The sequence below is a fragment of the Elephas maximus genome, chromosome 13 (assembly GCF_024166365.1).
Source record: "Elephas maximus indicus isolate mEleMax1 chromosome 13, mEleMax1 primary haplotype, whole genome shotgun sequence".
In the NCBI taxonomy this organism is placed as follows: Eukaryota; Metazoa; Chordata; class Mammalia; order Proboscidea; family Elephantidae; genus Elephas; species Elephas maximus.
Genome location: NC_064831.1, coordinates 52,266,527 through 52,278,790, shown reverse-complemented (window position 1 = coordinate 52,278,790; position 12,264 = coordinate 52,266,527). Strand labels below are relative to the sequence as shown.

At 35.6% G+C, this 12,264-nt stretch overlaps 1 protein-coding gene across 3 annotated transcripts in view; it reads left to right on the top strand.

Moving 5' to 3' along the window:
• VPS13C (vacuolar protein sorting 13 homolog C) overlaps positions 1-12,264 on the top strand; it is a 187,333-nt gene that overhangs the window by 80,241 nt on the left and 94,828 nt on the right. For all 3 annotated transcript variants that reach the window (XM_049905874.1, XM_049905873.1, XM_049905872.1), the window contains 7 exons: positions 1,130-1,253; positions 2,662-2,779; positions 5,903-6,032; positions 6,855-6,933; positions 7,598-7,737; positions 9,054-9,207; positions 11,129-11,208. In XM_049905874.1, the coding sequence (XP_049761831.1) occupies positions 1,130-1,253; positions 2,662-2,779; positions 5,903-6,032; positions 6,855-6,933; positions 7,598-7,737; positions 9,054-9,207; positions 11,129-11,208 (825 nt within the window). The remainder of the gene's footprint in view (positions 1-1,129; positions 1,254-2,661; positions 2,780-5,902; positions 6,033-6,854; positions 6,934-7,597; positions 7,738-9,053; positions 9,208-11,128; positions 11,209-12,264) is intronic.

Below are 12,264 nucleotides of genomic sequence, written 5' to 3'. Positions count from 1 at the left end.
TACTGATGAAGATCAAAGACTGCAGCCTTCAGTATGGATTACGCCTTAACATAAAGAAAACAAAATTCCTCACAACTGAACCAATAAGCAATATCGTGTTAAACAGAGAAAATATTGATGTTGTCAAGGATTTCATTTTACTGGAGTCCACAATCAATGCCCGTGGAAGCAGCAGTCAAGAAATCAAAAGACGCATTGCATTGGGCAAATCCGCTGCAAAAGACCTCTGTAAAGCATTCAAAAGTAAAGATGTCAGTTTGAGGAGCAAGGTATGCCTGACCTAAGTTGTGATATTTTCAGTTATCTCGTATGCATGGGAAAGGTGAACTATGAATAAGGAAGACCAAAGAAGAATTGATGGTTTTTGAATTATAGTATTGGTGAAAAATATTGAAAAATGTTGTGGACTCCCAGAAGAATGAACAACTCTGTCTTGGAAGGAGTGCAGCCAGCATGTTCCTTAGAAACAAGGATGGTGAAACATCATCTTATGTACTTTGGATGTGCTATCAGGAGGGACCAGTCCCTGGAGAAGGATATCATGCTTGGTACACTGGAGGGTCAGTGAAAAAGAGGAAGACCCTCAATCAGATGAATTGACACAGTGGCTTCAGCAGTGGACTCAAACATGGTAATGACTGAGAATGGCCCAGGACCAGGCGGTGTTTCATTCTGTTGTACATAGAGTCATTATGAGTCAGAACCGGCTCGACAGCACAAAACAACAACAACAACAGTTATTCTAGTGATGTAGTGGGGAGAGGTCACAAAATTCTGCTATACCATGGTAAACCGTTTAGGATGAGTAGGGAAGCTAAGCCATAAGTGGTAATGACTTCTGCGAGCCCAGAAGAGGAAGAGGTACATGTCTAGACAGTTTATTCATGACAGAGTAAGTGATTTCCTAATAAATGAAAATGTGCTGAATGCCTGTAACTCAAATATAATAGAGATGTATGCTAAGATATTATACTCATAAAATATTTGCAAATAATAATCAGGAAATTAAGCAAAATGTGAATTCATTAAGGGCAGTGGTTTCATTTTAGTTAGACTTTAATGGAACACAAAATATGTTGATGAATGCATTTTTCTGTTTTGAAAATTTGAAATTTTTTTCTCTATGTAGCTCAACAGTAAAGATCAAGGTTTGCAGCAGACTGCCAGCTCATCTTTGGAAGAAATAATGGATAAGGCATATGACAGGTTTGATGTTGAAATAAAAAGTATGCAACTACTCTTTGCAAGAGCAGGTAAACTATTGCTTAATGTTTAGGATCTTGAAATTATGTAGAGTAGCTTTGGTAAATATACATGTATATGTGCATGTATGTCCATCCTAACCATAATTTTGTACACACATCCTGTTGGTCTTTAAGAAAACCAAACAGAAACCCATCATTGAAATCATTGCCTCAGCTAAAAATAAAGATAAAAATTTCTTTATTCATCTTAGAATACTTAGTTCCGGTTGAATCTAAGTTCAGTCATGGCCTGTCTTTTGTAATGTAGTTATAAAGACTGCCCAGAGTGGAAAATAGAATTTGCAGTTGGCTGAAGTTACTCCCCAGAGTCCATAGTCCAGTGCTTTTAGGGTGTCTCCATGTTGTTCTCTCTTGCTGTCTTTATTCTTAAATGTTTTACTATGTTAGCCTAGTCTTTATTTCCACAGTATTACATCTGCTTTTGTAGATATAAAAGTATAGGTATAGCCTTAATCCTTTAATTGTTATTATTTTCCAAAAGCTTTGATATTTTCTACTGTCTAAGTAAAGATTGCTGGTTATCTATTCTTTGCTAGTTTGTAGAAGCAGTAATTATTTATTAAACATTGAGTCTGTCACTTTGTGGAAGGTCATTGGAAGAAAGAACAGATACCATCTTTGACTAGAGTTTATACTCTTCTAGGAGTGATGAGATATACTAACATGTAATATGTCCTTCTAGTCTTACGTAACATAACATTTCATGTTCTACTTGATTTTAATGTGTTAGGAGCCCACTAGTTCGTTGCAGGGAAGGATTTACACAGATAGTTAAAACTGCCTTTTCATTTTTATGTACTTAAAAATTAAAAATGATAAAAGATGTTCAGTCATTACATCAATAGAGATCTGTTTAAGATTCTGTTATCCATTGGGAAGTCCGTCTTTGGGACCTTCCTATTTGAAAGAAAAGTAGTTACCATACATTGGTCATAAAGTCTTGATAAAACTCATTTTTGCTTCAGAATCATGTGCTAAGCTAGTGTAATTGCACTGAGGAACCCTATAAACCTCTTTTTTTCCCTTTGGCATCTGTTTTTTTCCCTATAATTTTTTTTTTGGCTTTTCACTGTAACTACCCACCTTGATTGCTAACTCTAGATTCAAGATAATTAATTCCTGGGGATTTTTTGGTGCTTGCTTTGAAATGCAGGATATTGTCGTATGAATATTCTCCAAATAAATATTTAGAATTATTTTTATATCATAGTCTTTGACTCCTGTCAATCTGTTTTTAAGAAATATAGATCATTTAAGTTGTATGCTGAAAGAAGTAAAAATGAGTATTCATTGAATCTACTTATTAACTGTTTTCATATAACTTACAGTAGTTTTCCACAGAATACCTGATAATTAAAAAAATAATCAGTCAATATTTTAAATTATCTTTTTGAAGAGGAAAACTGGAAAAAGTATCGATTTCAGCATCCATCAACTATGCATATATTACAACCAATGGATATTCATGTTGAGTTGGCCAAGGCAATGGTGGAAAAAGACATTAGAATGGCTAGGTAATGTATGAGTTTCTCTTGTACCTACTAGAAAGTCAGTAAAGTGAAATATATCTGCACCAGTTACAGGATTTTAAGAAAGCAAAGATGGATTTCTATAGGAGAAATAACAATCATTCTGTTTTATAACAAGTACATTTTTAGGAAAATGTATTATTTGTCTTTAGATATTACTGGTCTTATTTCTGAATTATTTGGACTTTTACATTCTTTAAAATTTGATAATCAGTGTTACTGAATGTGATAAGCTTCAGTAGCAATAAAATAAAATCAACAAAATTTGATAATGAAGCTACATAAAAAACTGAATTTTAAATTTAGGTAGATAATTATGAAATAATTATACTGCTTTTTAAGAAACCTGTTATCACAGTCAAGATAATGAATGCATTCATCACCCCTAAAAGTTTCCTGTGCCCCTTTGTACTCCTTCACTCCCATCCCTACCTACCAACTCCCTTCCCCACCATCCCCAGACAATCATTGGCCAGCTCTCTGACACTATAGTTAGAATTTTCTACGATTTTATATAAATGGAATCATACAGTTTTAACTCTTTTTTTGTTTGGCCTCTTCCACTCAGCGTGATTAATTTGAGATTCATCTGTGTTGTGTGTCTCAGCAGCTCACTGACAATCTTTACCAGGTGGATTTCAAACCAATCTTGTATTACTAGATTAACCCCACTTGGTAATGATGTATTATTCTTTTAAAATGTTGCTGGAATCCATTTGCTAAAATTCCATTACACAGTTTTACATATCTGTTTACGAGGGGTATTGGTCTGTACTTTTCCTTGTTTGGGGTGAGGGTATTGGGTATCAAGTATGAAGGTAATGGTGACCTCATGAAATGAGTTTTCTGGAAGACCATGTGTAAAACTGGCATTATTCTTTACTTAAATGTTTGGCAGATTTTGCCAGTGAAGTATTTTGGGCCTACAGTTTTCTTTGTGAGAAGATTTAAAACTAAAAATTTAGTTTCTTTAATGGGTATAGGGTTATTCAGGTTATCTTTTTGTTCTAAGAAATCTTTGGTAGTTTGTGTTTTTTGAGGAATTAGCCCATCTTAGTTGTTGAGTTTATTGGCATAAAGTTGTTCATAATATTTCCTTATGACCTTTTCAATATGTATAGTCTGTGGTGGTGTTTGGAAACCCTGGTGGCGTAGTGGTTAAGTGCTACGGCTGTGAACCAAAGGGTCGGCAGTTTGAATCCTCCAGGCGCTCCTTGGAAACTCTATGAGGCAATTCTACTCTGTCCTATAGAGTCGCTATGAGTCAGAATCAACTTGATGGCACTGGGTTTGGTTTTTGGTTTGAGTGGTGGTGTTACCTCCCTTACTCGTGATACTAATAATTTGTGCCTTTTCTCTCCTTTTCCTGATCAGTCTGGCTAGAAAAACAAAACAATTCTGAGTTATCGCAACCCTGTGGGACAGAGTAGAACTCCCCCATAGAGTTTCCAAGGAGCATCTGGTGGATTCAAACTGCTAACCTTTTGGTTAGCAGTCATAGTTCTTAATGATACCAGCAGGGTTTCCAGTCTGGCTAGAGGTTTATCAGTTTTATTGTTCTTCTGAAAGAATCAGCTTTTCATTTCAGTTATTTTTTCTGTTATGTTTCTGTCTTACATTTTTATTTATTTTTACTCTAATGTTTGTATTGCTTTTTTTCTGCTTACTTTGGGTTTCATTTGTTTTTCTTTATCTTGTATCTTAATATGGAAGTGGAGGCCATTGGTTTGAGATCTTTTCTGGTATAGGCATTTAGTGCTGTACTTTTACTGAACCCCACACATTTTGAAACTCTTAAGTCAGTAAGCTGGAATAATTGTAGGACTTCCTTCATTTGTTTCCCATCTCTTATCCGTCCTTTTAGCCTGATATCTAATGTTATTGAAACCACTATATCATATCTTTTGTCCAGTTTTTTAGTTATTTTAGGAGGGAGGGTTAATCCAGTTCCTGTGTTTATGATGCTTTAAATTCTATATAATGTTTTAGAAATAATAAAGAAGCATCTTACATTTTTATGGTGCTTTTCAGTTTACAGAGTACTTTAGCAGAAAGTTTAATCTTTTGTACGTTAGTGGTTTGTGCATTATAGAGAGAATCACTCTTCATTTAGAGGTTAGGCATCTGTCATTTGAGCTATTCATAGCCTAGTCAGGAAGCCAACGATAAACATCAACCACAAGAAGGTGTATGGGCAGCAAAGAGCAATGACAAAGCTATTGAGGCAAAGAAAGTGTACAGTTGTATTGAGTAGGAAACCAAATAGAAGCAGCTGCTGCACAGTACTCAAACCCAACCAAACCCACTGCCTTCGATTCCATTGTGACTCATAGCGACTCCATAGAGTTTCCAAGGCTGTAAATCTCTGTGGAAGCAGACTGCCACGTCTTTCTCCTGTGGGGCCACTGATAATTTCGAGCCACCAGCCTTTCAGTTAGCAGTTGAGTGCTTTTTGCCACTGCATCACCAGGGCTCCTTGCCTCAAAACCCATTGCCATCAAGCCTATTCTGACTCATAGTGACCCTATGGGACAGAGTAGAACTGCCCTATAGAGTTTCCAAGGAGCACCTGGTGGATTCGAACTCTGTGCCTCAAATTAAGTGACTAATAAAAGCACGACAGCCATTGATCAGTGGGCAAAACAGACATGTCCTCATGGAAGTTATATTTTAATTAGAGGAGACAGAAAATAAACAAATATGTATATTACATGTCGGGATGACAGTGCTATAAAAAATTAGAGAGAGTGGTAGAGTAGGTACTCGTTAATGTTTATCATGAGAAATTTTGGATACCAGGAAATGGCTAAAGTATGTACAGTGTCTTTGGTTTTAAAAAGTATGGAATTGTGTTTGGAAATATTTTCATGGGAATTCGTTAACTTAAAGGGGTTTGATTCCTTAAAAAGAATGTTTAAATTACCTGGAAACTTGGTTTTTCCCTTTTTCTGACAGTGTTCCCTAAATGAGGCATTAATGTAATTAGATTAAAATATTTTCAAAGTGGTACCTTTGACTCTGCAATGCAGCCTCTTCTCCAGTGCCCCCCTCCTTAATGTAGTGAAGCTAAATAGACCTTAAAACCTTACAATTGAATTATGTTTTTAGATTTAAAGTATCAGGAGGGCTTCCTTTGATGCATGTGAGACTTTCCGACCAGAAGATGAAAGATGTGCTCTGTTTGATCGACAGTATCCCCTTGCCACAGAAATCACTGGCACAGTCACCAGAGAGACAGGTAAATGGATATAAAACAAATGCTAAAGCTCTTTACATTTGTATGTATGGTAAGTTCTTTTTCCTCTTTGTGTGTACTATTTTGATTTTCAGTCTTTTTAGGACCAGTTTATTTCATGCACTTTTGAAGTGTAGTGTTTATTTTGTTGATTCTATAAAAAGCTGCAAATGGCATTGAATAAATAAAGATTGTAGCCTATTTTTACAACTGTTTTAGAGTGATGGTAGAAAATCAATTTTAGGGCAAGCTTTATAAATGAAGGGAACAAAAATACATTAATAGAGGAAAATGTCTTTCAGATTTGTGAAACATGTTTTCAGTAGAACTAGAAAGAAATCTTTAAAATGTTGTAGATAATTGGTATGAAATTTCCTTATATGTTAGACTGAAAAGTTCTAGACCATTTTAATTAGAATTGATCTTTACAGCATAAAATAAGTGTTGACTACTTACTTTCGAAATGAAATTTGAGAGAACCAATTGATGGTGATACCATTTTCCAGGGATCTGTAATCAAGATTTCCTTTGATGTTGCAATGGATGGCAACTAAATGACACACAGTCGTAAATAGACTTACCTACCAGAGTTGTCCATAGTTTTGTCCTGTAGATGCAGGTGGTAGTCTTAGCAGTTTATAAGCCCCAGCCAGCCAATTACTAATTAGTGAGTTGCATAATGTGCTTGTTGGAAGACGTGTGTATTGTGTATTGATGTGTCTTTCCATTACTATCCTCTGTTGCTCTTTCAGTCCTTCTCTCATTTATGCACATTTAATCCTGCTAAATCAGCATGTTAAGAAAACTGTTTATATTCCTTCCTAGATATCCTCAGTTCCTGTTATTTCAGATGGGACAAAAGGACTACTTGATACTTCACTATTACTAGATGGAGTGGAATCAGGTAAAGAAAACAAAATTTTCTCTCTTCACTATAAATTGGCTTATGGAGGTAAGATTTTTAGAAAATTCAGATATTCTGAAAGTGATAATAGTAATTGAATGGTCCTCATTCTAGCTGTGCTTATTGACCAGCAGTGTGATCTTGAGTTACTCAACTTTTGTAACCTGTGTTTCTTTATCACTTAAATGAAGGAATTTTTTTGTGGTTGACAGCATTTAAGATTCTAAATAAGCTACTTTCATTGCCCCAATCTCTGCCTTATCCTTTCTCTAGCTCTGGTCTGACCTATCTCCTTTAATTTGAACTATAATGTAAGCTTCATGAGGAAATGGACCAGTGATTCCCTGGTCACTCTGGTGTCCTTAGTGGCTGGCATTGCCTGACACGTGGTGAATGATGCCCCCCCTAAATATTTTATTGACTGTTGAATGAGTGAACTAAAGAGAAAACCAGCCAGGACAATCGAAGAAAAAACAGTTGTGCTGTTTGATTTTAAATATGATTTTCACATGGCTTTGTGGGACTTAAAGCCATTAAAACTATTCTGATTCTGGATATGAAGATTATATCTAATAAATTAAATTTATGGTTGGGAGGTTTGAATGTTGTATGCTGTTTTCAGTGGACATAGTTGTCAGGTCAAAGGAATGTCTTCTTCCTTTAGAGTCTGATGATGAGTATTTTGATGCTGAAGATGGAGACTCACAGGCTGGTAAAAGTATGAAAGGATCAGAGCTGAAAAAAGCTGCAGAGGCCCCCAGTGAGGAACTCATTAACCTTCTTCTCAAGTTTGAAGTAAAAGAGGTTTGTGTAGTTGTTTTGTCCATAAATACATATGTTCTTGCTACTATTCTTGTAAACTATCTCATGTTAGACCCAAACGTTAAGTACATTAAAAATGTGGTACCCTGTTTTCCCTGCTGCCCAAAGCATGAACATGCACCCCAGAAAGTTTCAGGAAAATGGAATGTTGTTTTGTGAACACTGATACATGAGATGCCTGCTGGTTAGATGAGAAATGTAACCATGTGTTTTGATTTGAATATCTTTGATTAATTTGAATATCTTTGAGGTTCAAAATCATTTCATGTGTTTATTTCTTCTTTGGAGAATTAATTGTTCATATCCTTGGTCCATTTTTCTGGAAATTATTTCTGGTATTTTTTCTTCTTGATTTATCAGCATTCTTTGTGTTTTAAATATATTAATCCATTTATATTTATAAAAATTTTTTCCAATTTGACTTTTTTTTTTTTTGCCATTTTAAAGTTTTAAATTTTTCTGTAGCGAAATTTATCACACTTTATATTCTAGTTTTAGTGGTATGTTTAAAAAGTTCTCCCCATTACAAAAAATATTTACCTGTTACTCTATGTATTACTTTATAATTTCATTGATTTATTTAAGTCATTGATTTATCTGAAATTTGTTGTTATGTATTAATTCTGTGCTGAATACCGTACTGTGCTATCTTATTATTTCTGTGCTATCTTATTATTTCTTTGCTTTTCCCATGTGGAAGTTTCATGGCTTTTTCAACATCAGAAGTCACTATAGCATCACTTCCTCTGTACTTTGTGATTGAAGCAGTCACAGGTCGGCCCAGATTTAAAGTGAGGTGACAGAGACCCCCACCTCTTGATGGGAGTATTACAGAACTTTTAAATTTAAAATTGCCACATGTATTTTTCATTCTCAAAATACATTAGTTATTATTTCCACAATAAACTTAAGTTGTAATAATGATAGGGACCATCCTTGTCTTTTTACTTTAATGGGAATGGTTCTTTTATCACCAGATACGATTTTTGTTTTGAGGTACAGGTTTAAAAAAATTAAAATAAGGAAGAAGCCATACATTCCTATTTCTTACTAAATTAGAGAAATTTATATCAATAATGGGTGTTAAATTTTTTCATGATTTTTATATAGATGAGCTTGCATTCTCAGTAATAGAATTGAAGGATGATACTTTTTAGTCATATTAACTAGCTCTGTGGTAAGAGAGGAGAATGAACGGTTTTTGCTGTTCTCATGGTGATATGTATGAAGATTTTGTTGTTTTTAAGTATGATTCAGACTACTTGTCAACTTTTAATTGGCTGTGTTGATTCTTCTAGGTGATTTTGGAACTTACCAAACAACAGAAAGAAGAAAATACAATTCTGGTGTTTAACGTCACTCAGTTAGGAACAGAGGCTACGATGAGAACGTTTGACTTAACTGCAGTGTCTTATTTAAAGAAAATCAGCTTGGATTACCATGAAATTCAAGGTAATAGCCATTAAAAGTAGAAATAACACTTTAGGGTATCTGAAACACTTTTAATTATATAATAATATTTATGATAAATACTAACTACCTGACAATTACAAATAATAACTCATTTACTCTGTATAACATCAGTATGAAGTAAGTACTGTTATTTTCTCCAGTTCTCACAGATAAGGAAACCTAGGCATCGATTGATTATATACCTTAATCCACTGTCACACCTTGTAAGTGGCTGAACCATGGCCCTGGGGTCTGTATTCATAACCACTGTGATCTGTCGCCACAGAGAACCTATTTAAATCCCCTTGGTGTAGGCAGCATCATTCCCATTTTACAAAGAAAAATAGAGATTTAGTGGCTTACTCAAGATAATGTATTTTATGAGTAGAAATCTAGAATTTATCTCTGGTCTTATGATACTGAAATCCTTGTTTTTTCTATTGAATAACCTCTTGCAGTCGAGTTGATTCCAATGCAAAGTGACCATATAGGACAGGGTAGAACTGCCCCATAGCATTTCTAGGGAGTGGCTAGTGGATTCGAGCTGCCAGCCTTTTTGGTTAGCAGCCAAGCTCTTTAACCACCACGCCACCAGGGCTCCTTCTATTGAATAGTGTATGTAAATCACAGGAAGCAACAGATTATAAAAGCGAAAATGAAAATAGTGAATATAAAATTGACTGAGAAGTGCTGATGGCTTATCCATTTCACTGTTTGCATGTCTTATGTGCTCGTTAGATATTTGGGGAATGAAGAAATGGATGCATCTACAGTAATTGAAATTTCATTGTATTTGTCTAATGTCTTAAATTCAAATATAAAGACCTATGTTTTGTTATTTTCTTTTTATTAGCTATAGAAGTAAACCTCAATTTAGAAGAAAAATAGTGTTTTACGTATTAGTAATTTCCTGTAAGCACTGTTAAGATGGAGTTTACATTACCGTCTTGAGGTAAAAAATACAAATAACAAATTTGCTGGGCTTTTTTGTTCTTTAGGGATGACCTTGGAGGTCAAGGGGATATTCTGAGATGTCTCAGAAGCAGGCAGATCATAAAAGGTGGATAAAATGGTGAATAAATCTATTCTGCCTCCAGAGCTTCTAGAGGTAGCTCCTTGATAAATTTACGTAAGAATATGGCACAGTGGTTAAGCTCTCCTTGCTAAGTGAAAGGTTGGCGGTTCAAACCCACTAGCTACTCTTCAGGAGAAAGAAGTGGCAGTCTGCTTCCATAAAGATTTAGAGCCTTGGAAACCCTATGAGACAGTTCTACTCTGTCTTGCAGGGTTGCTGTGAACCAGAATTGACTCAACTGGCAGTAGGTATGGTAATACAGTTAAAAGAAGTTTAGCAATTTCCTGCCCTTAAAAAAAAAAAACCCTTTCGTGTAAGCCTTCTCCCTTACAGTCTAAACAAAGGAAAATTATTTGAATTTCTTAATTGTGAATAAAATAAAGTCTTTGTCCCAAGAATTTTACAGCTTGTCACACTGTTACAGATTTTTCTATCTAACGTCCTTGCTGTATAACTGAGAAAAGTGAAGTTAGGATGAGGAAAGGATAGAGCTGAGCTAGAATTTATATTTCCTGGTTCTCAAGCCCTTGTAGTCTTTTTGTTGCCCTGCAAATGCACACATGGCCTTAAAAAAAGCTAGAGAATCTTAATTATTTTTGGACACAGATGTGAAATCAAATAAAAATAACCATGTTTTAAAGTTAAGTTGGATGCCAAAGGTAAGAATTTGAATTGGTTTACTTCTTCACTACTGATAGTCTTTGCATGCAATAACCATGAAAATGTGTGCATATATTCTTTTGAAGCTTAATTGACATTTTTTAAAAAAAGAAAAAGATAACTAGAAAATTCCAAAACGAAAAATGAGCAATTTACTTGAAATACTTTTCTTTTTCTTTAATCTAGGATCCAAAAAGAAGCCGCTTCATTTGATTAGCTCTTCTGACAAACCTGGATTAGATCTTTTAAAAGTGGAATATATTAAGGTAAGGGCGGTAGAATGTTTACGTATTTGTTGTATGCTCCAAACTACCCCCTGGAAGGAAAAACAAGGAGGTGGATTACCAAAGGCTCTGGATGTATATCATAATTTTTCTTTTTAGTTATAGTTTTTAATCACTTGAGTACAGGGCTATTACAAAGCCACCTAGTAGCTTCCTGTTCCCAAAGATGGAAGCCTGGAATGAAGTAGGTTCTAGCGAGTGCTCCTGTCTTCTGGGGCATATTTACCTACCTACATTAGTTGTATGGAAACCCTGGTGGCATAGTGGTTAAGTGCTACGGCTGCTAACCAAAGGGTCGGCAGTTTGAATCCTCCAGGCGCTCCTTGGAAACTCTATGGGGCAGTTCTGCTCTGTCCTGTAGGGTCGCTGAATCGGAATCAACTCGACGGCACTGGGTTTGGTTTTTTGGTTTATTAGTTGTATATGTAGGTGACATTTGGCTGATCATACAGCATCAAAAAGGATAAAGGCTGATTGGATTGGCTTAGGAGAAAACTGCCCATCTTGGGAAGGGACTCAAAAATATAACACATGAGAAACACTGATGATACTTAGTTTCATTCAAGATTAGCTGGTTTGTGTAGCCATTCAACAACTATTTATTTAGTGTCCATGTGTGCCTGGTGCTTTGTTAGGCACTTAGGATACAGAGATGAAAACCATTCCCTGTCCCCAAGGAAATTATAAACTAGTAGGCAGATAGGAGCCCTGGTGGCACACTGGTTAAAGGGCCTGGCTGTTAACTGAAAGGTCAGTGGTTTGAACCCACTAGCTGCTCTGCAGGAGAAAGATGTGGCATTCTGCTCCCATAAAGATCTACAGCTTTGGAAACCCTATGGGGCAGTTTTACTCTGTCCTATAGGGTTACTGAAGAGCCCCGGTGGTGCAGTGGTTAAGAGCTCGGCTGCTAACTGAAAAGGCTGGCAGTTCAAATCCACCAGCAGCAACTTTGAAACCTTATGGGGCAGTTCTACTGTTGTATTACAGGGTCGTTGTAAGTTGAAATCTACTTGATGGTAATGGGTTTGGTTCCAGGTT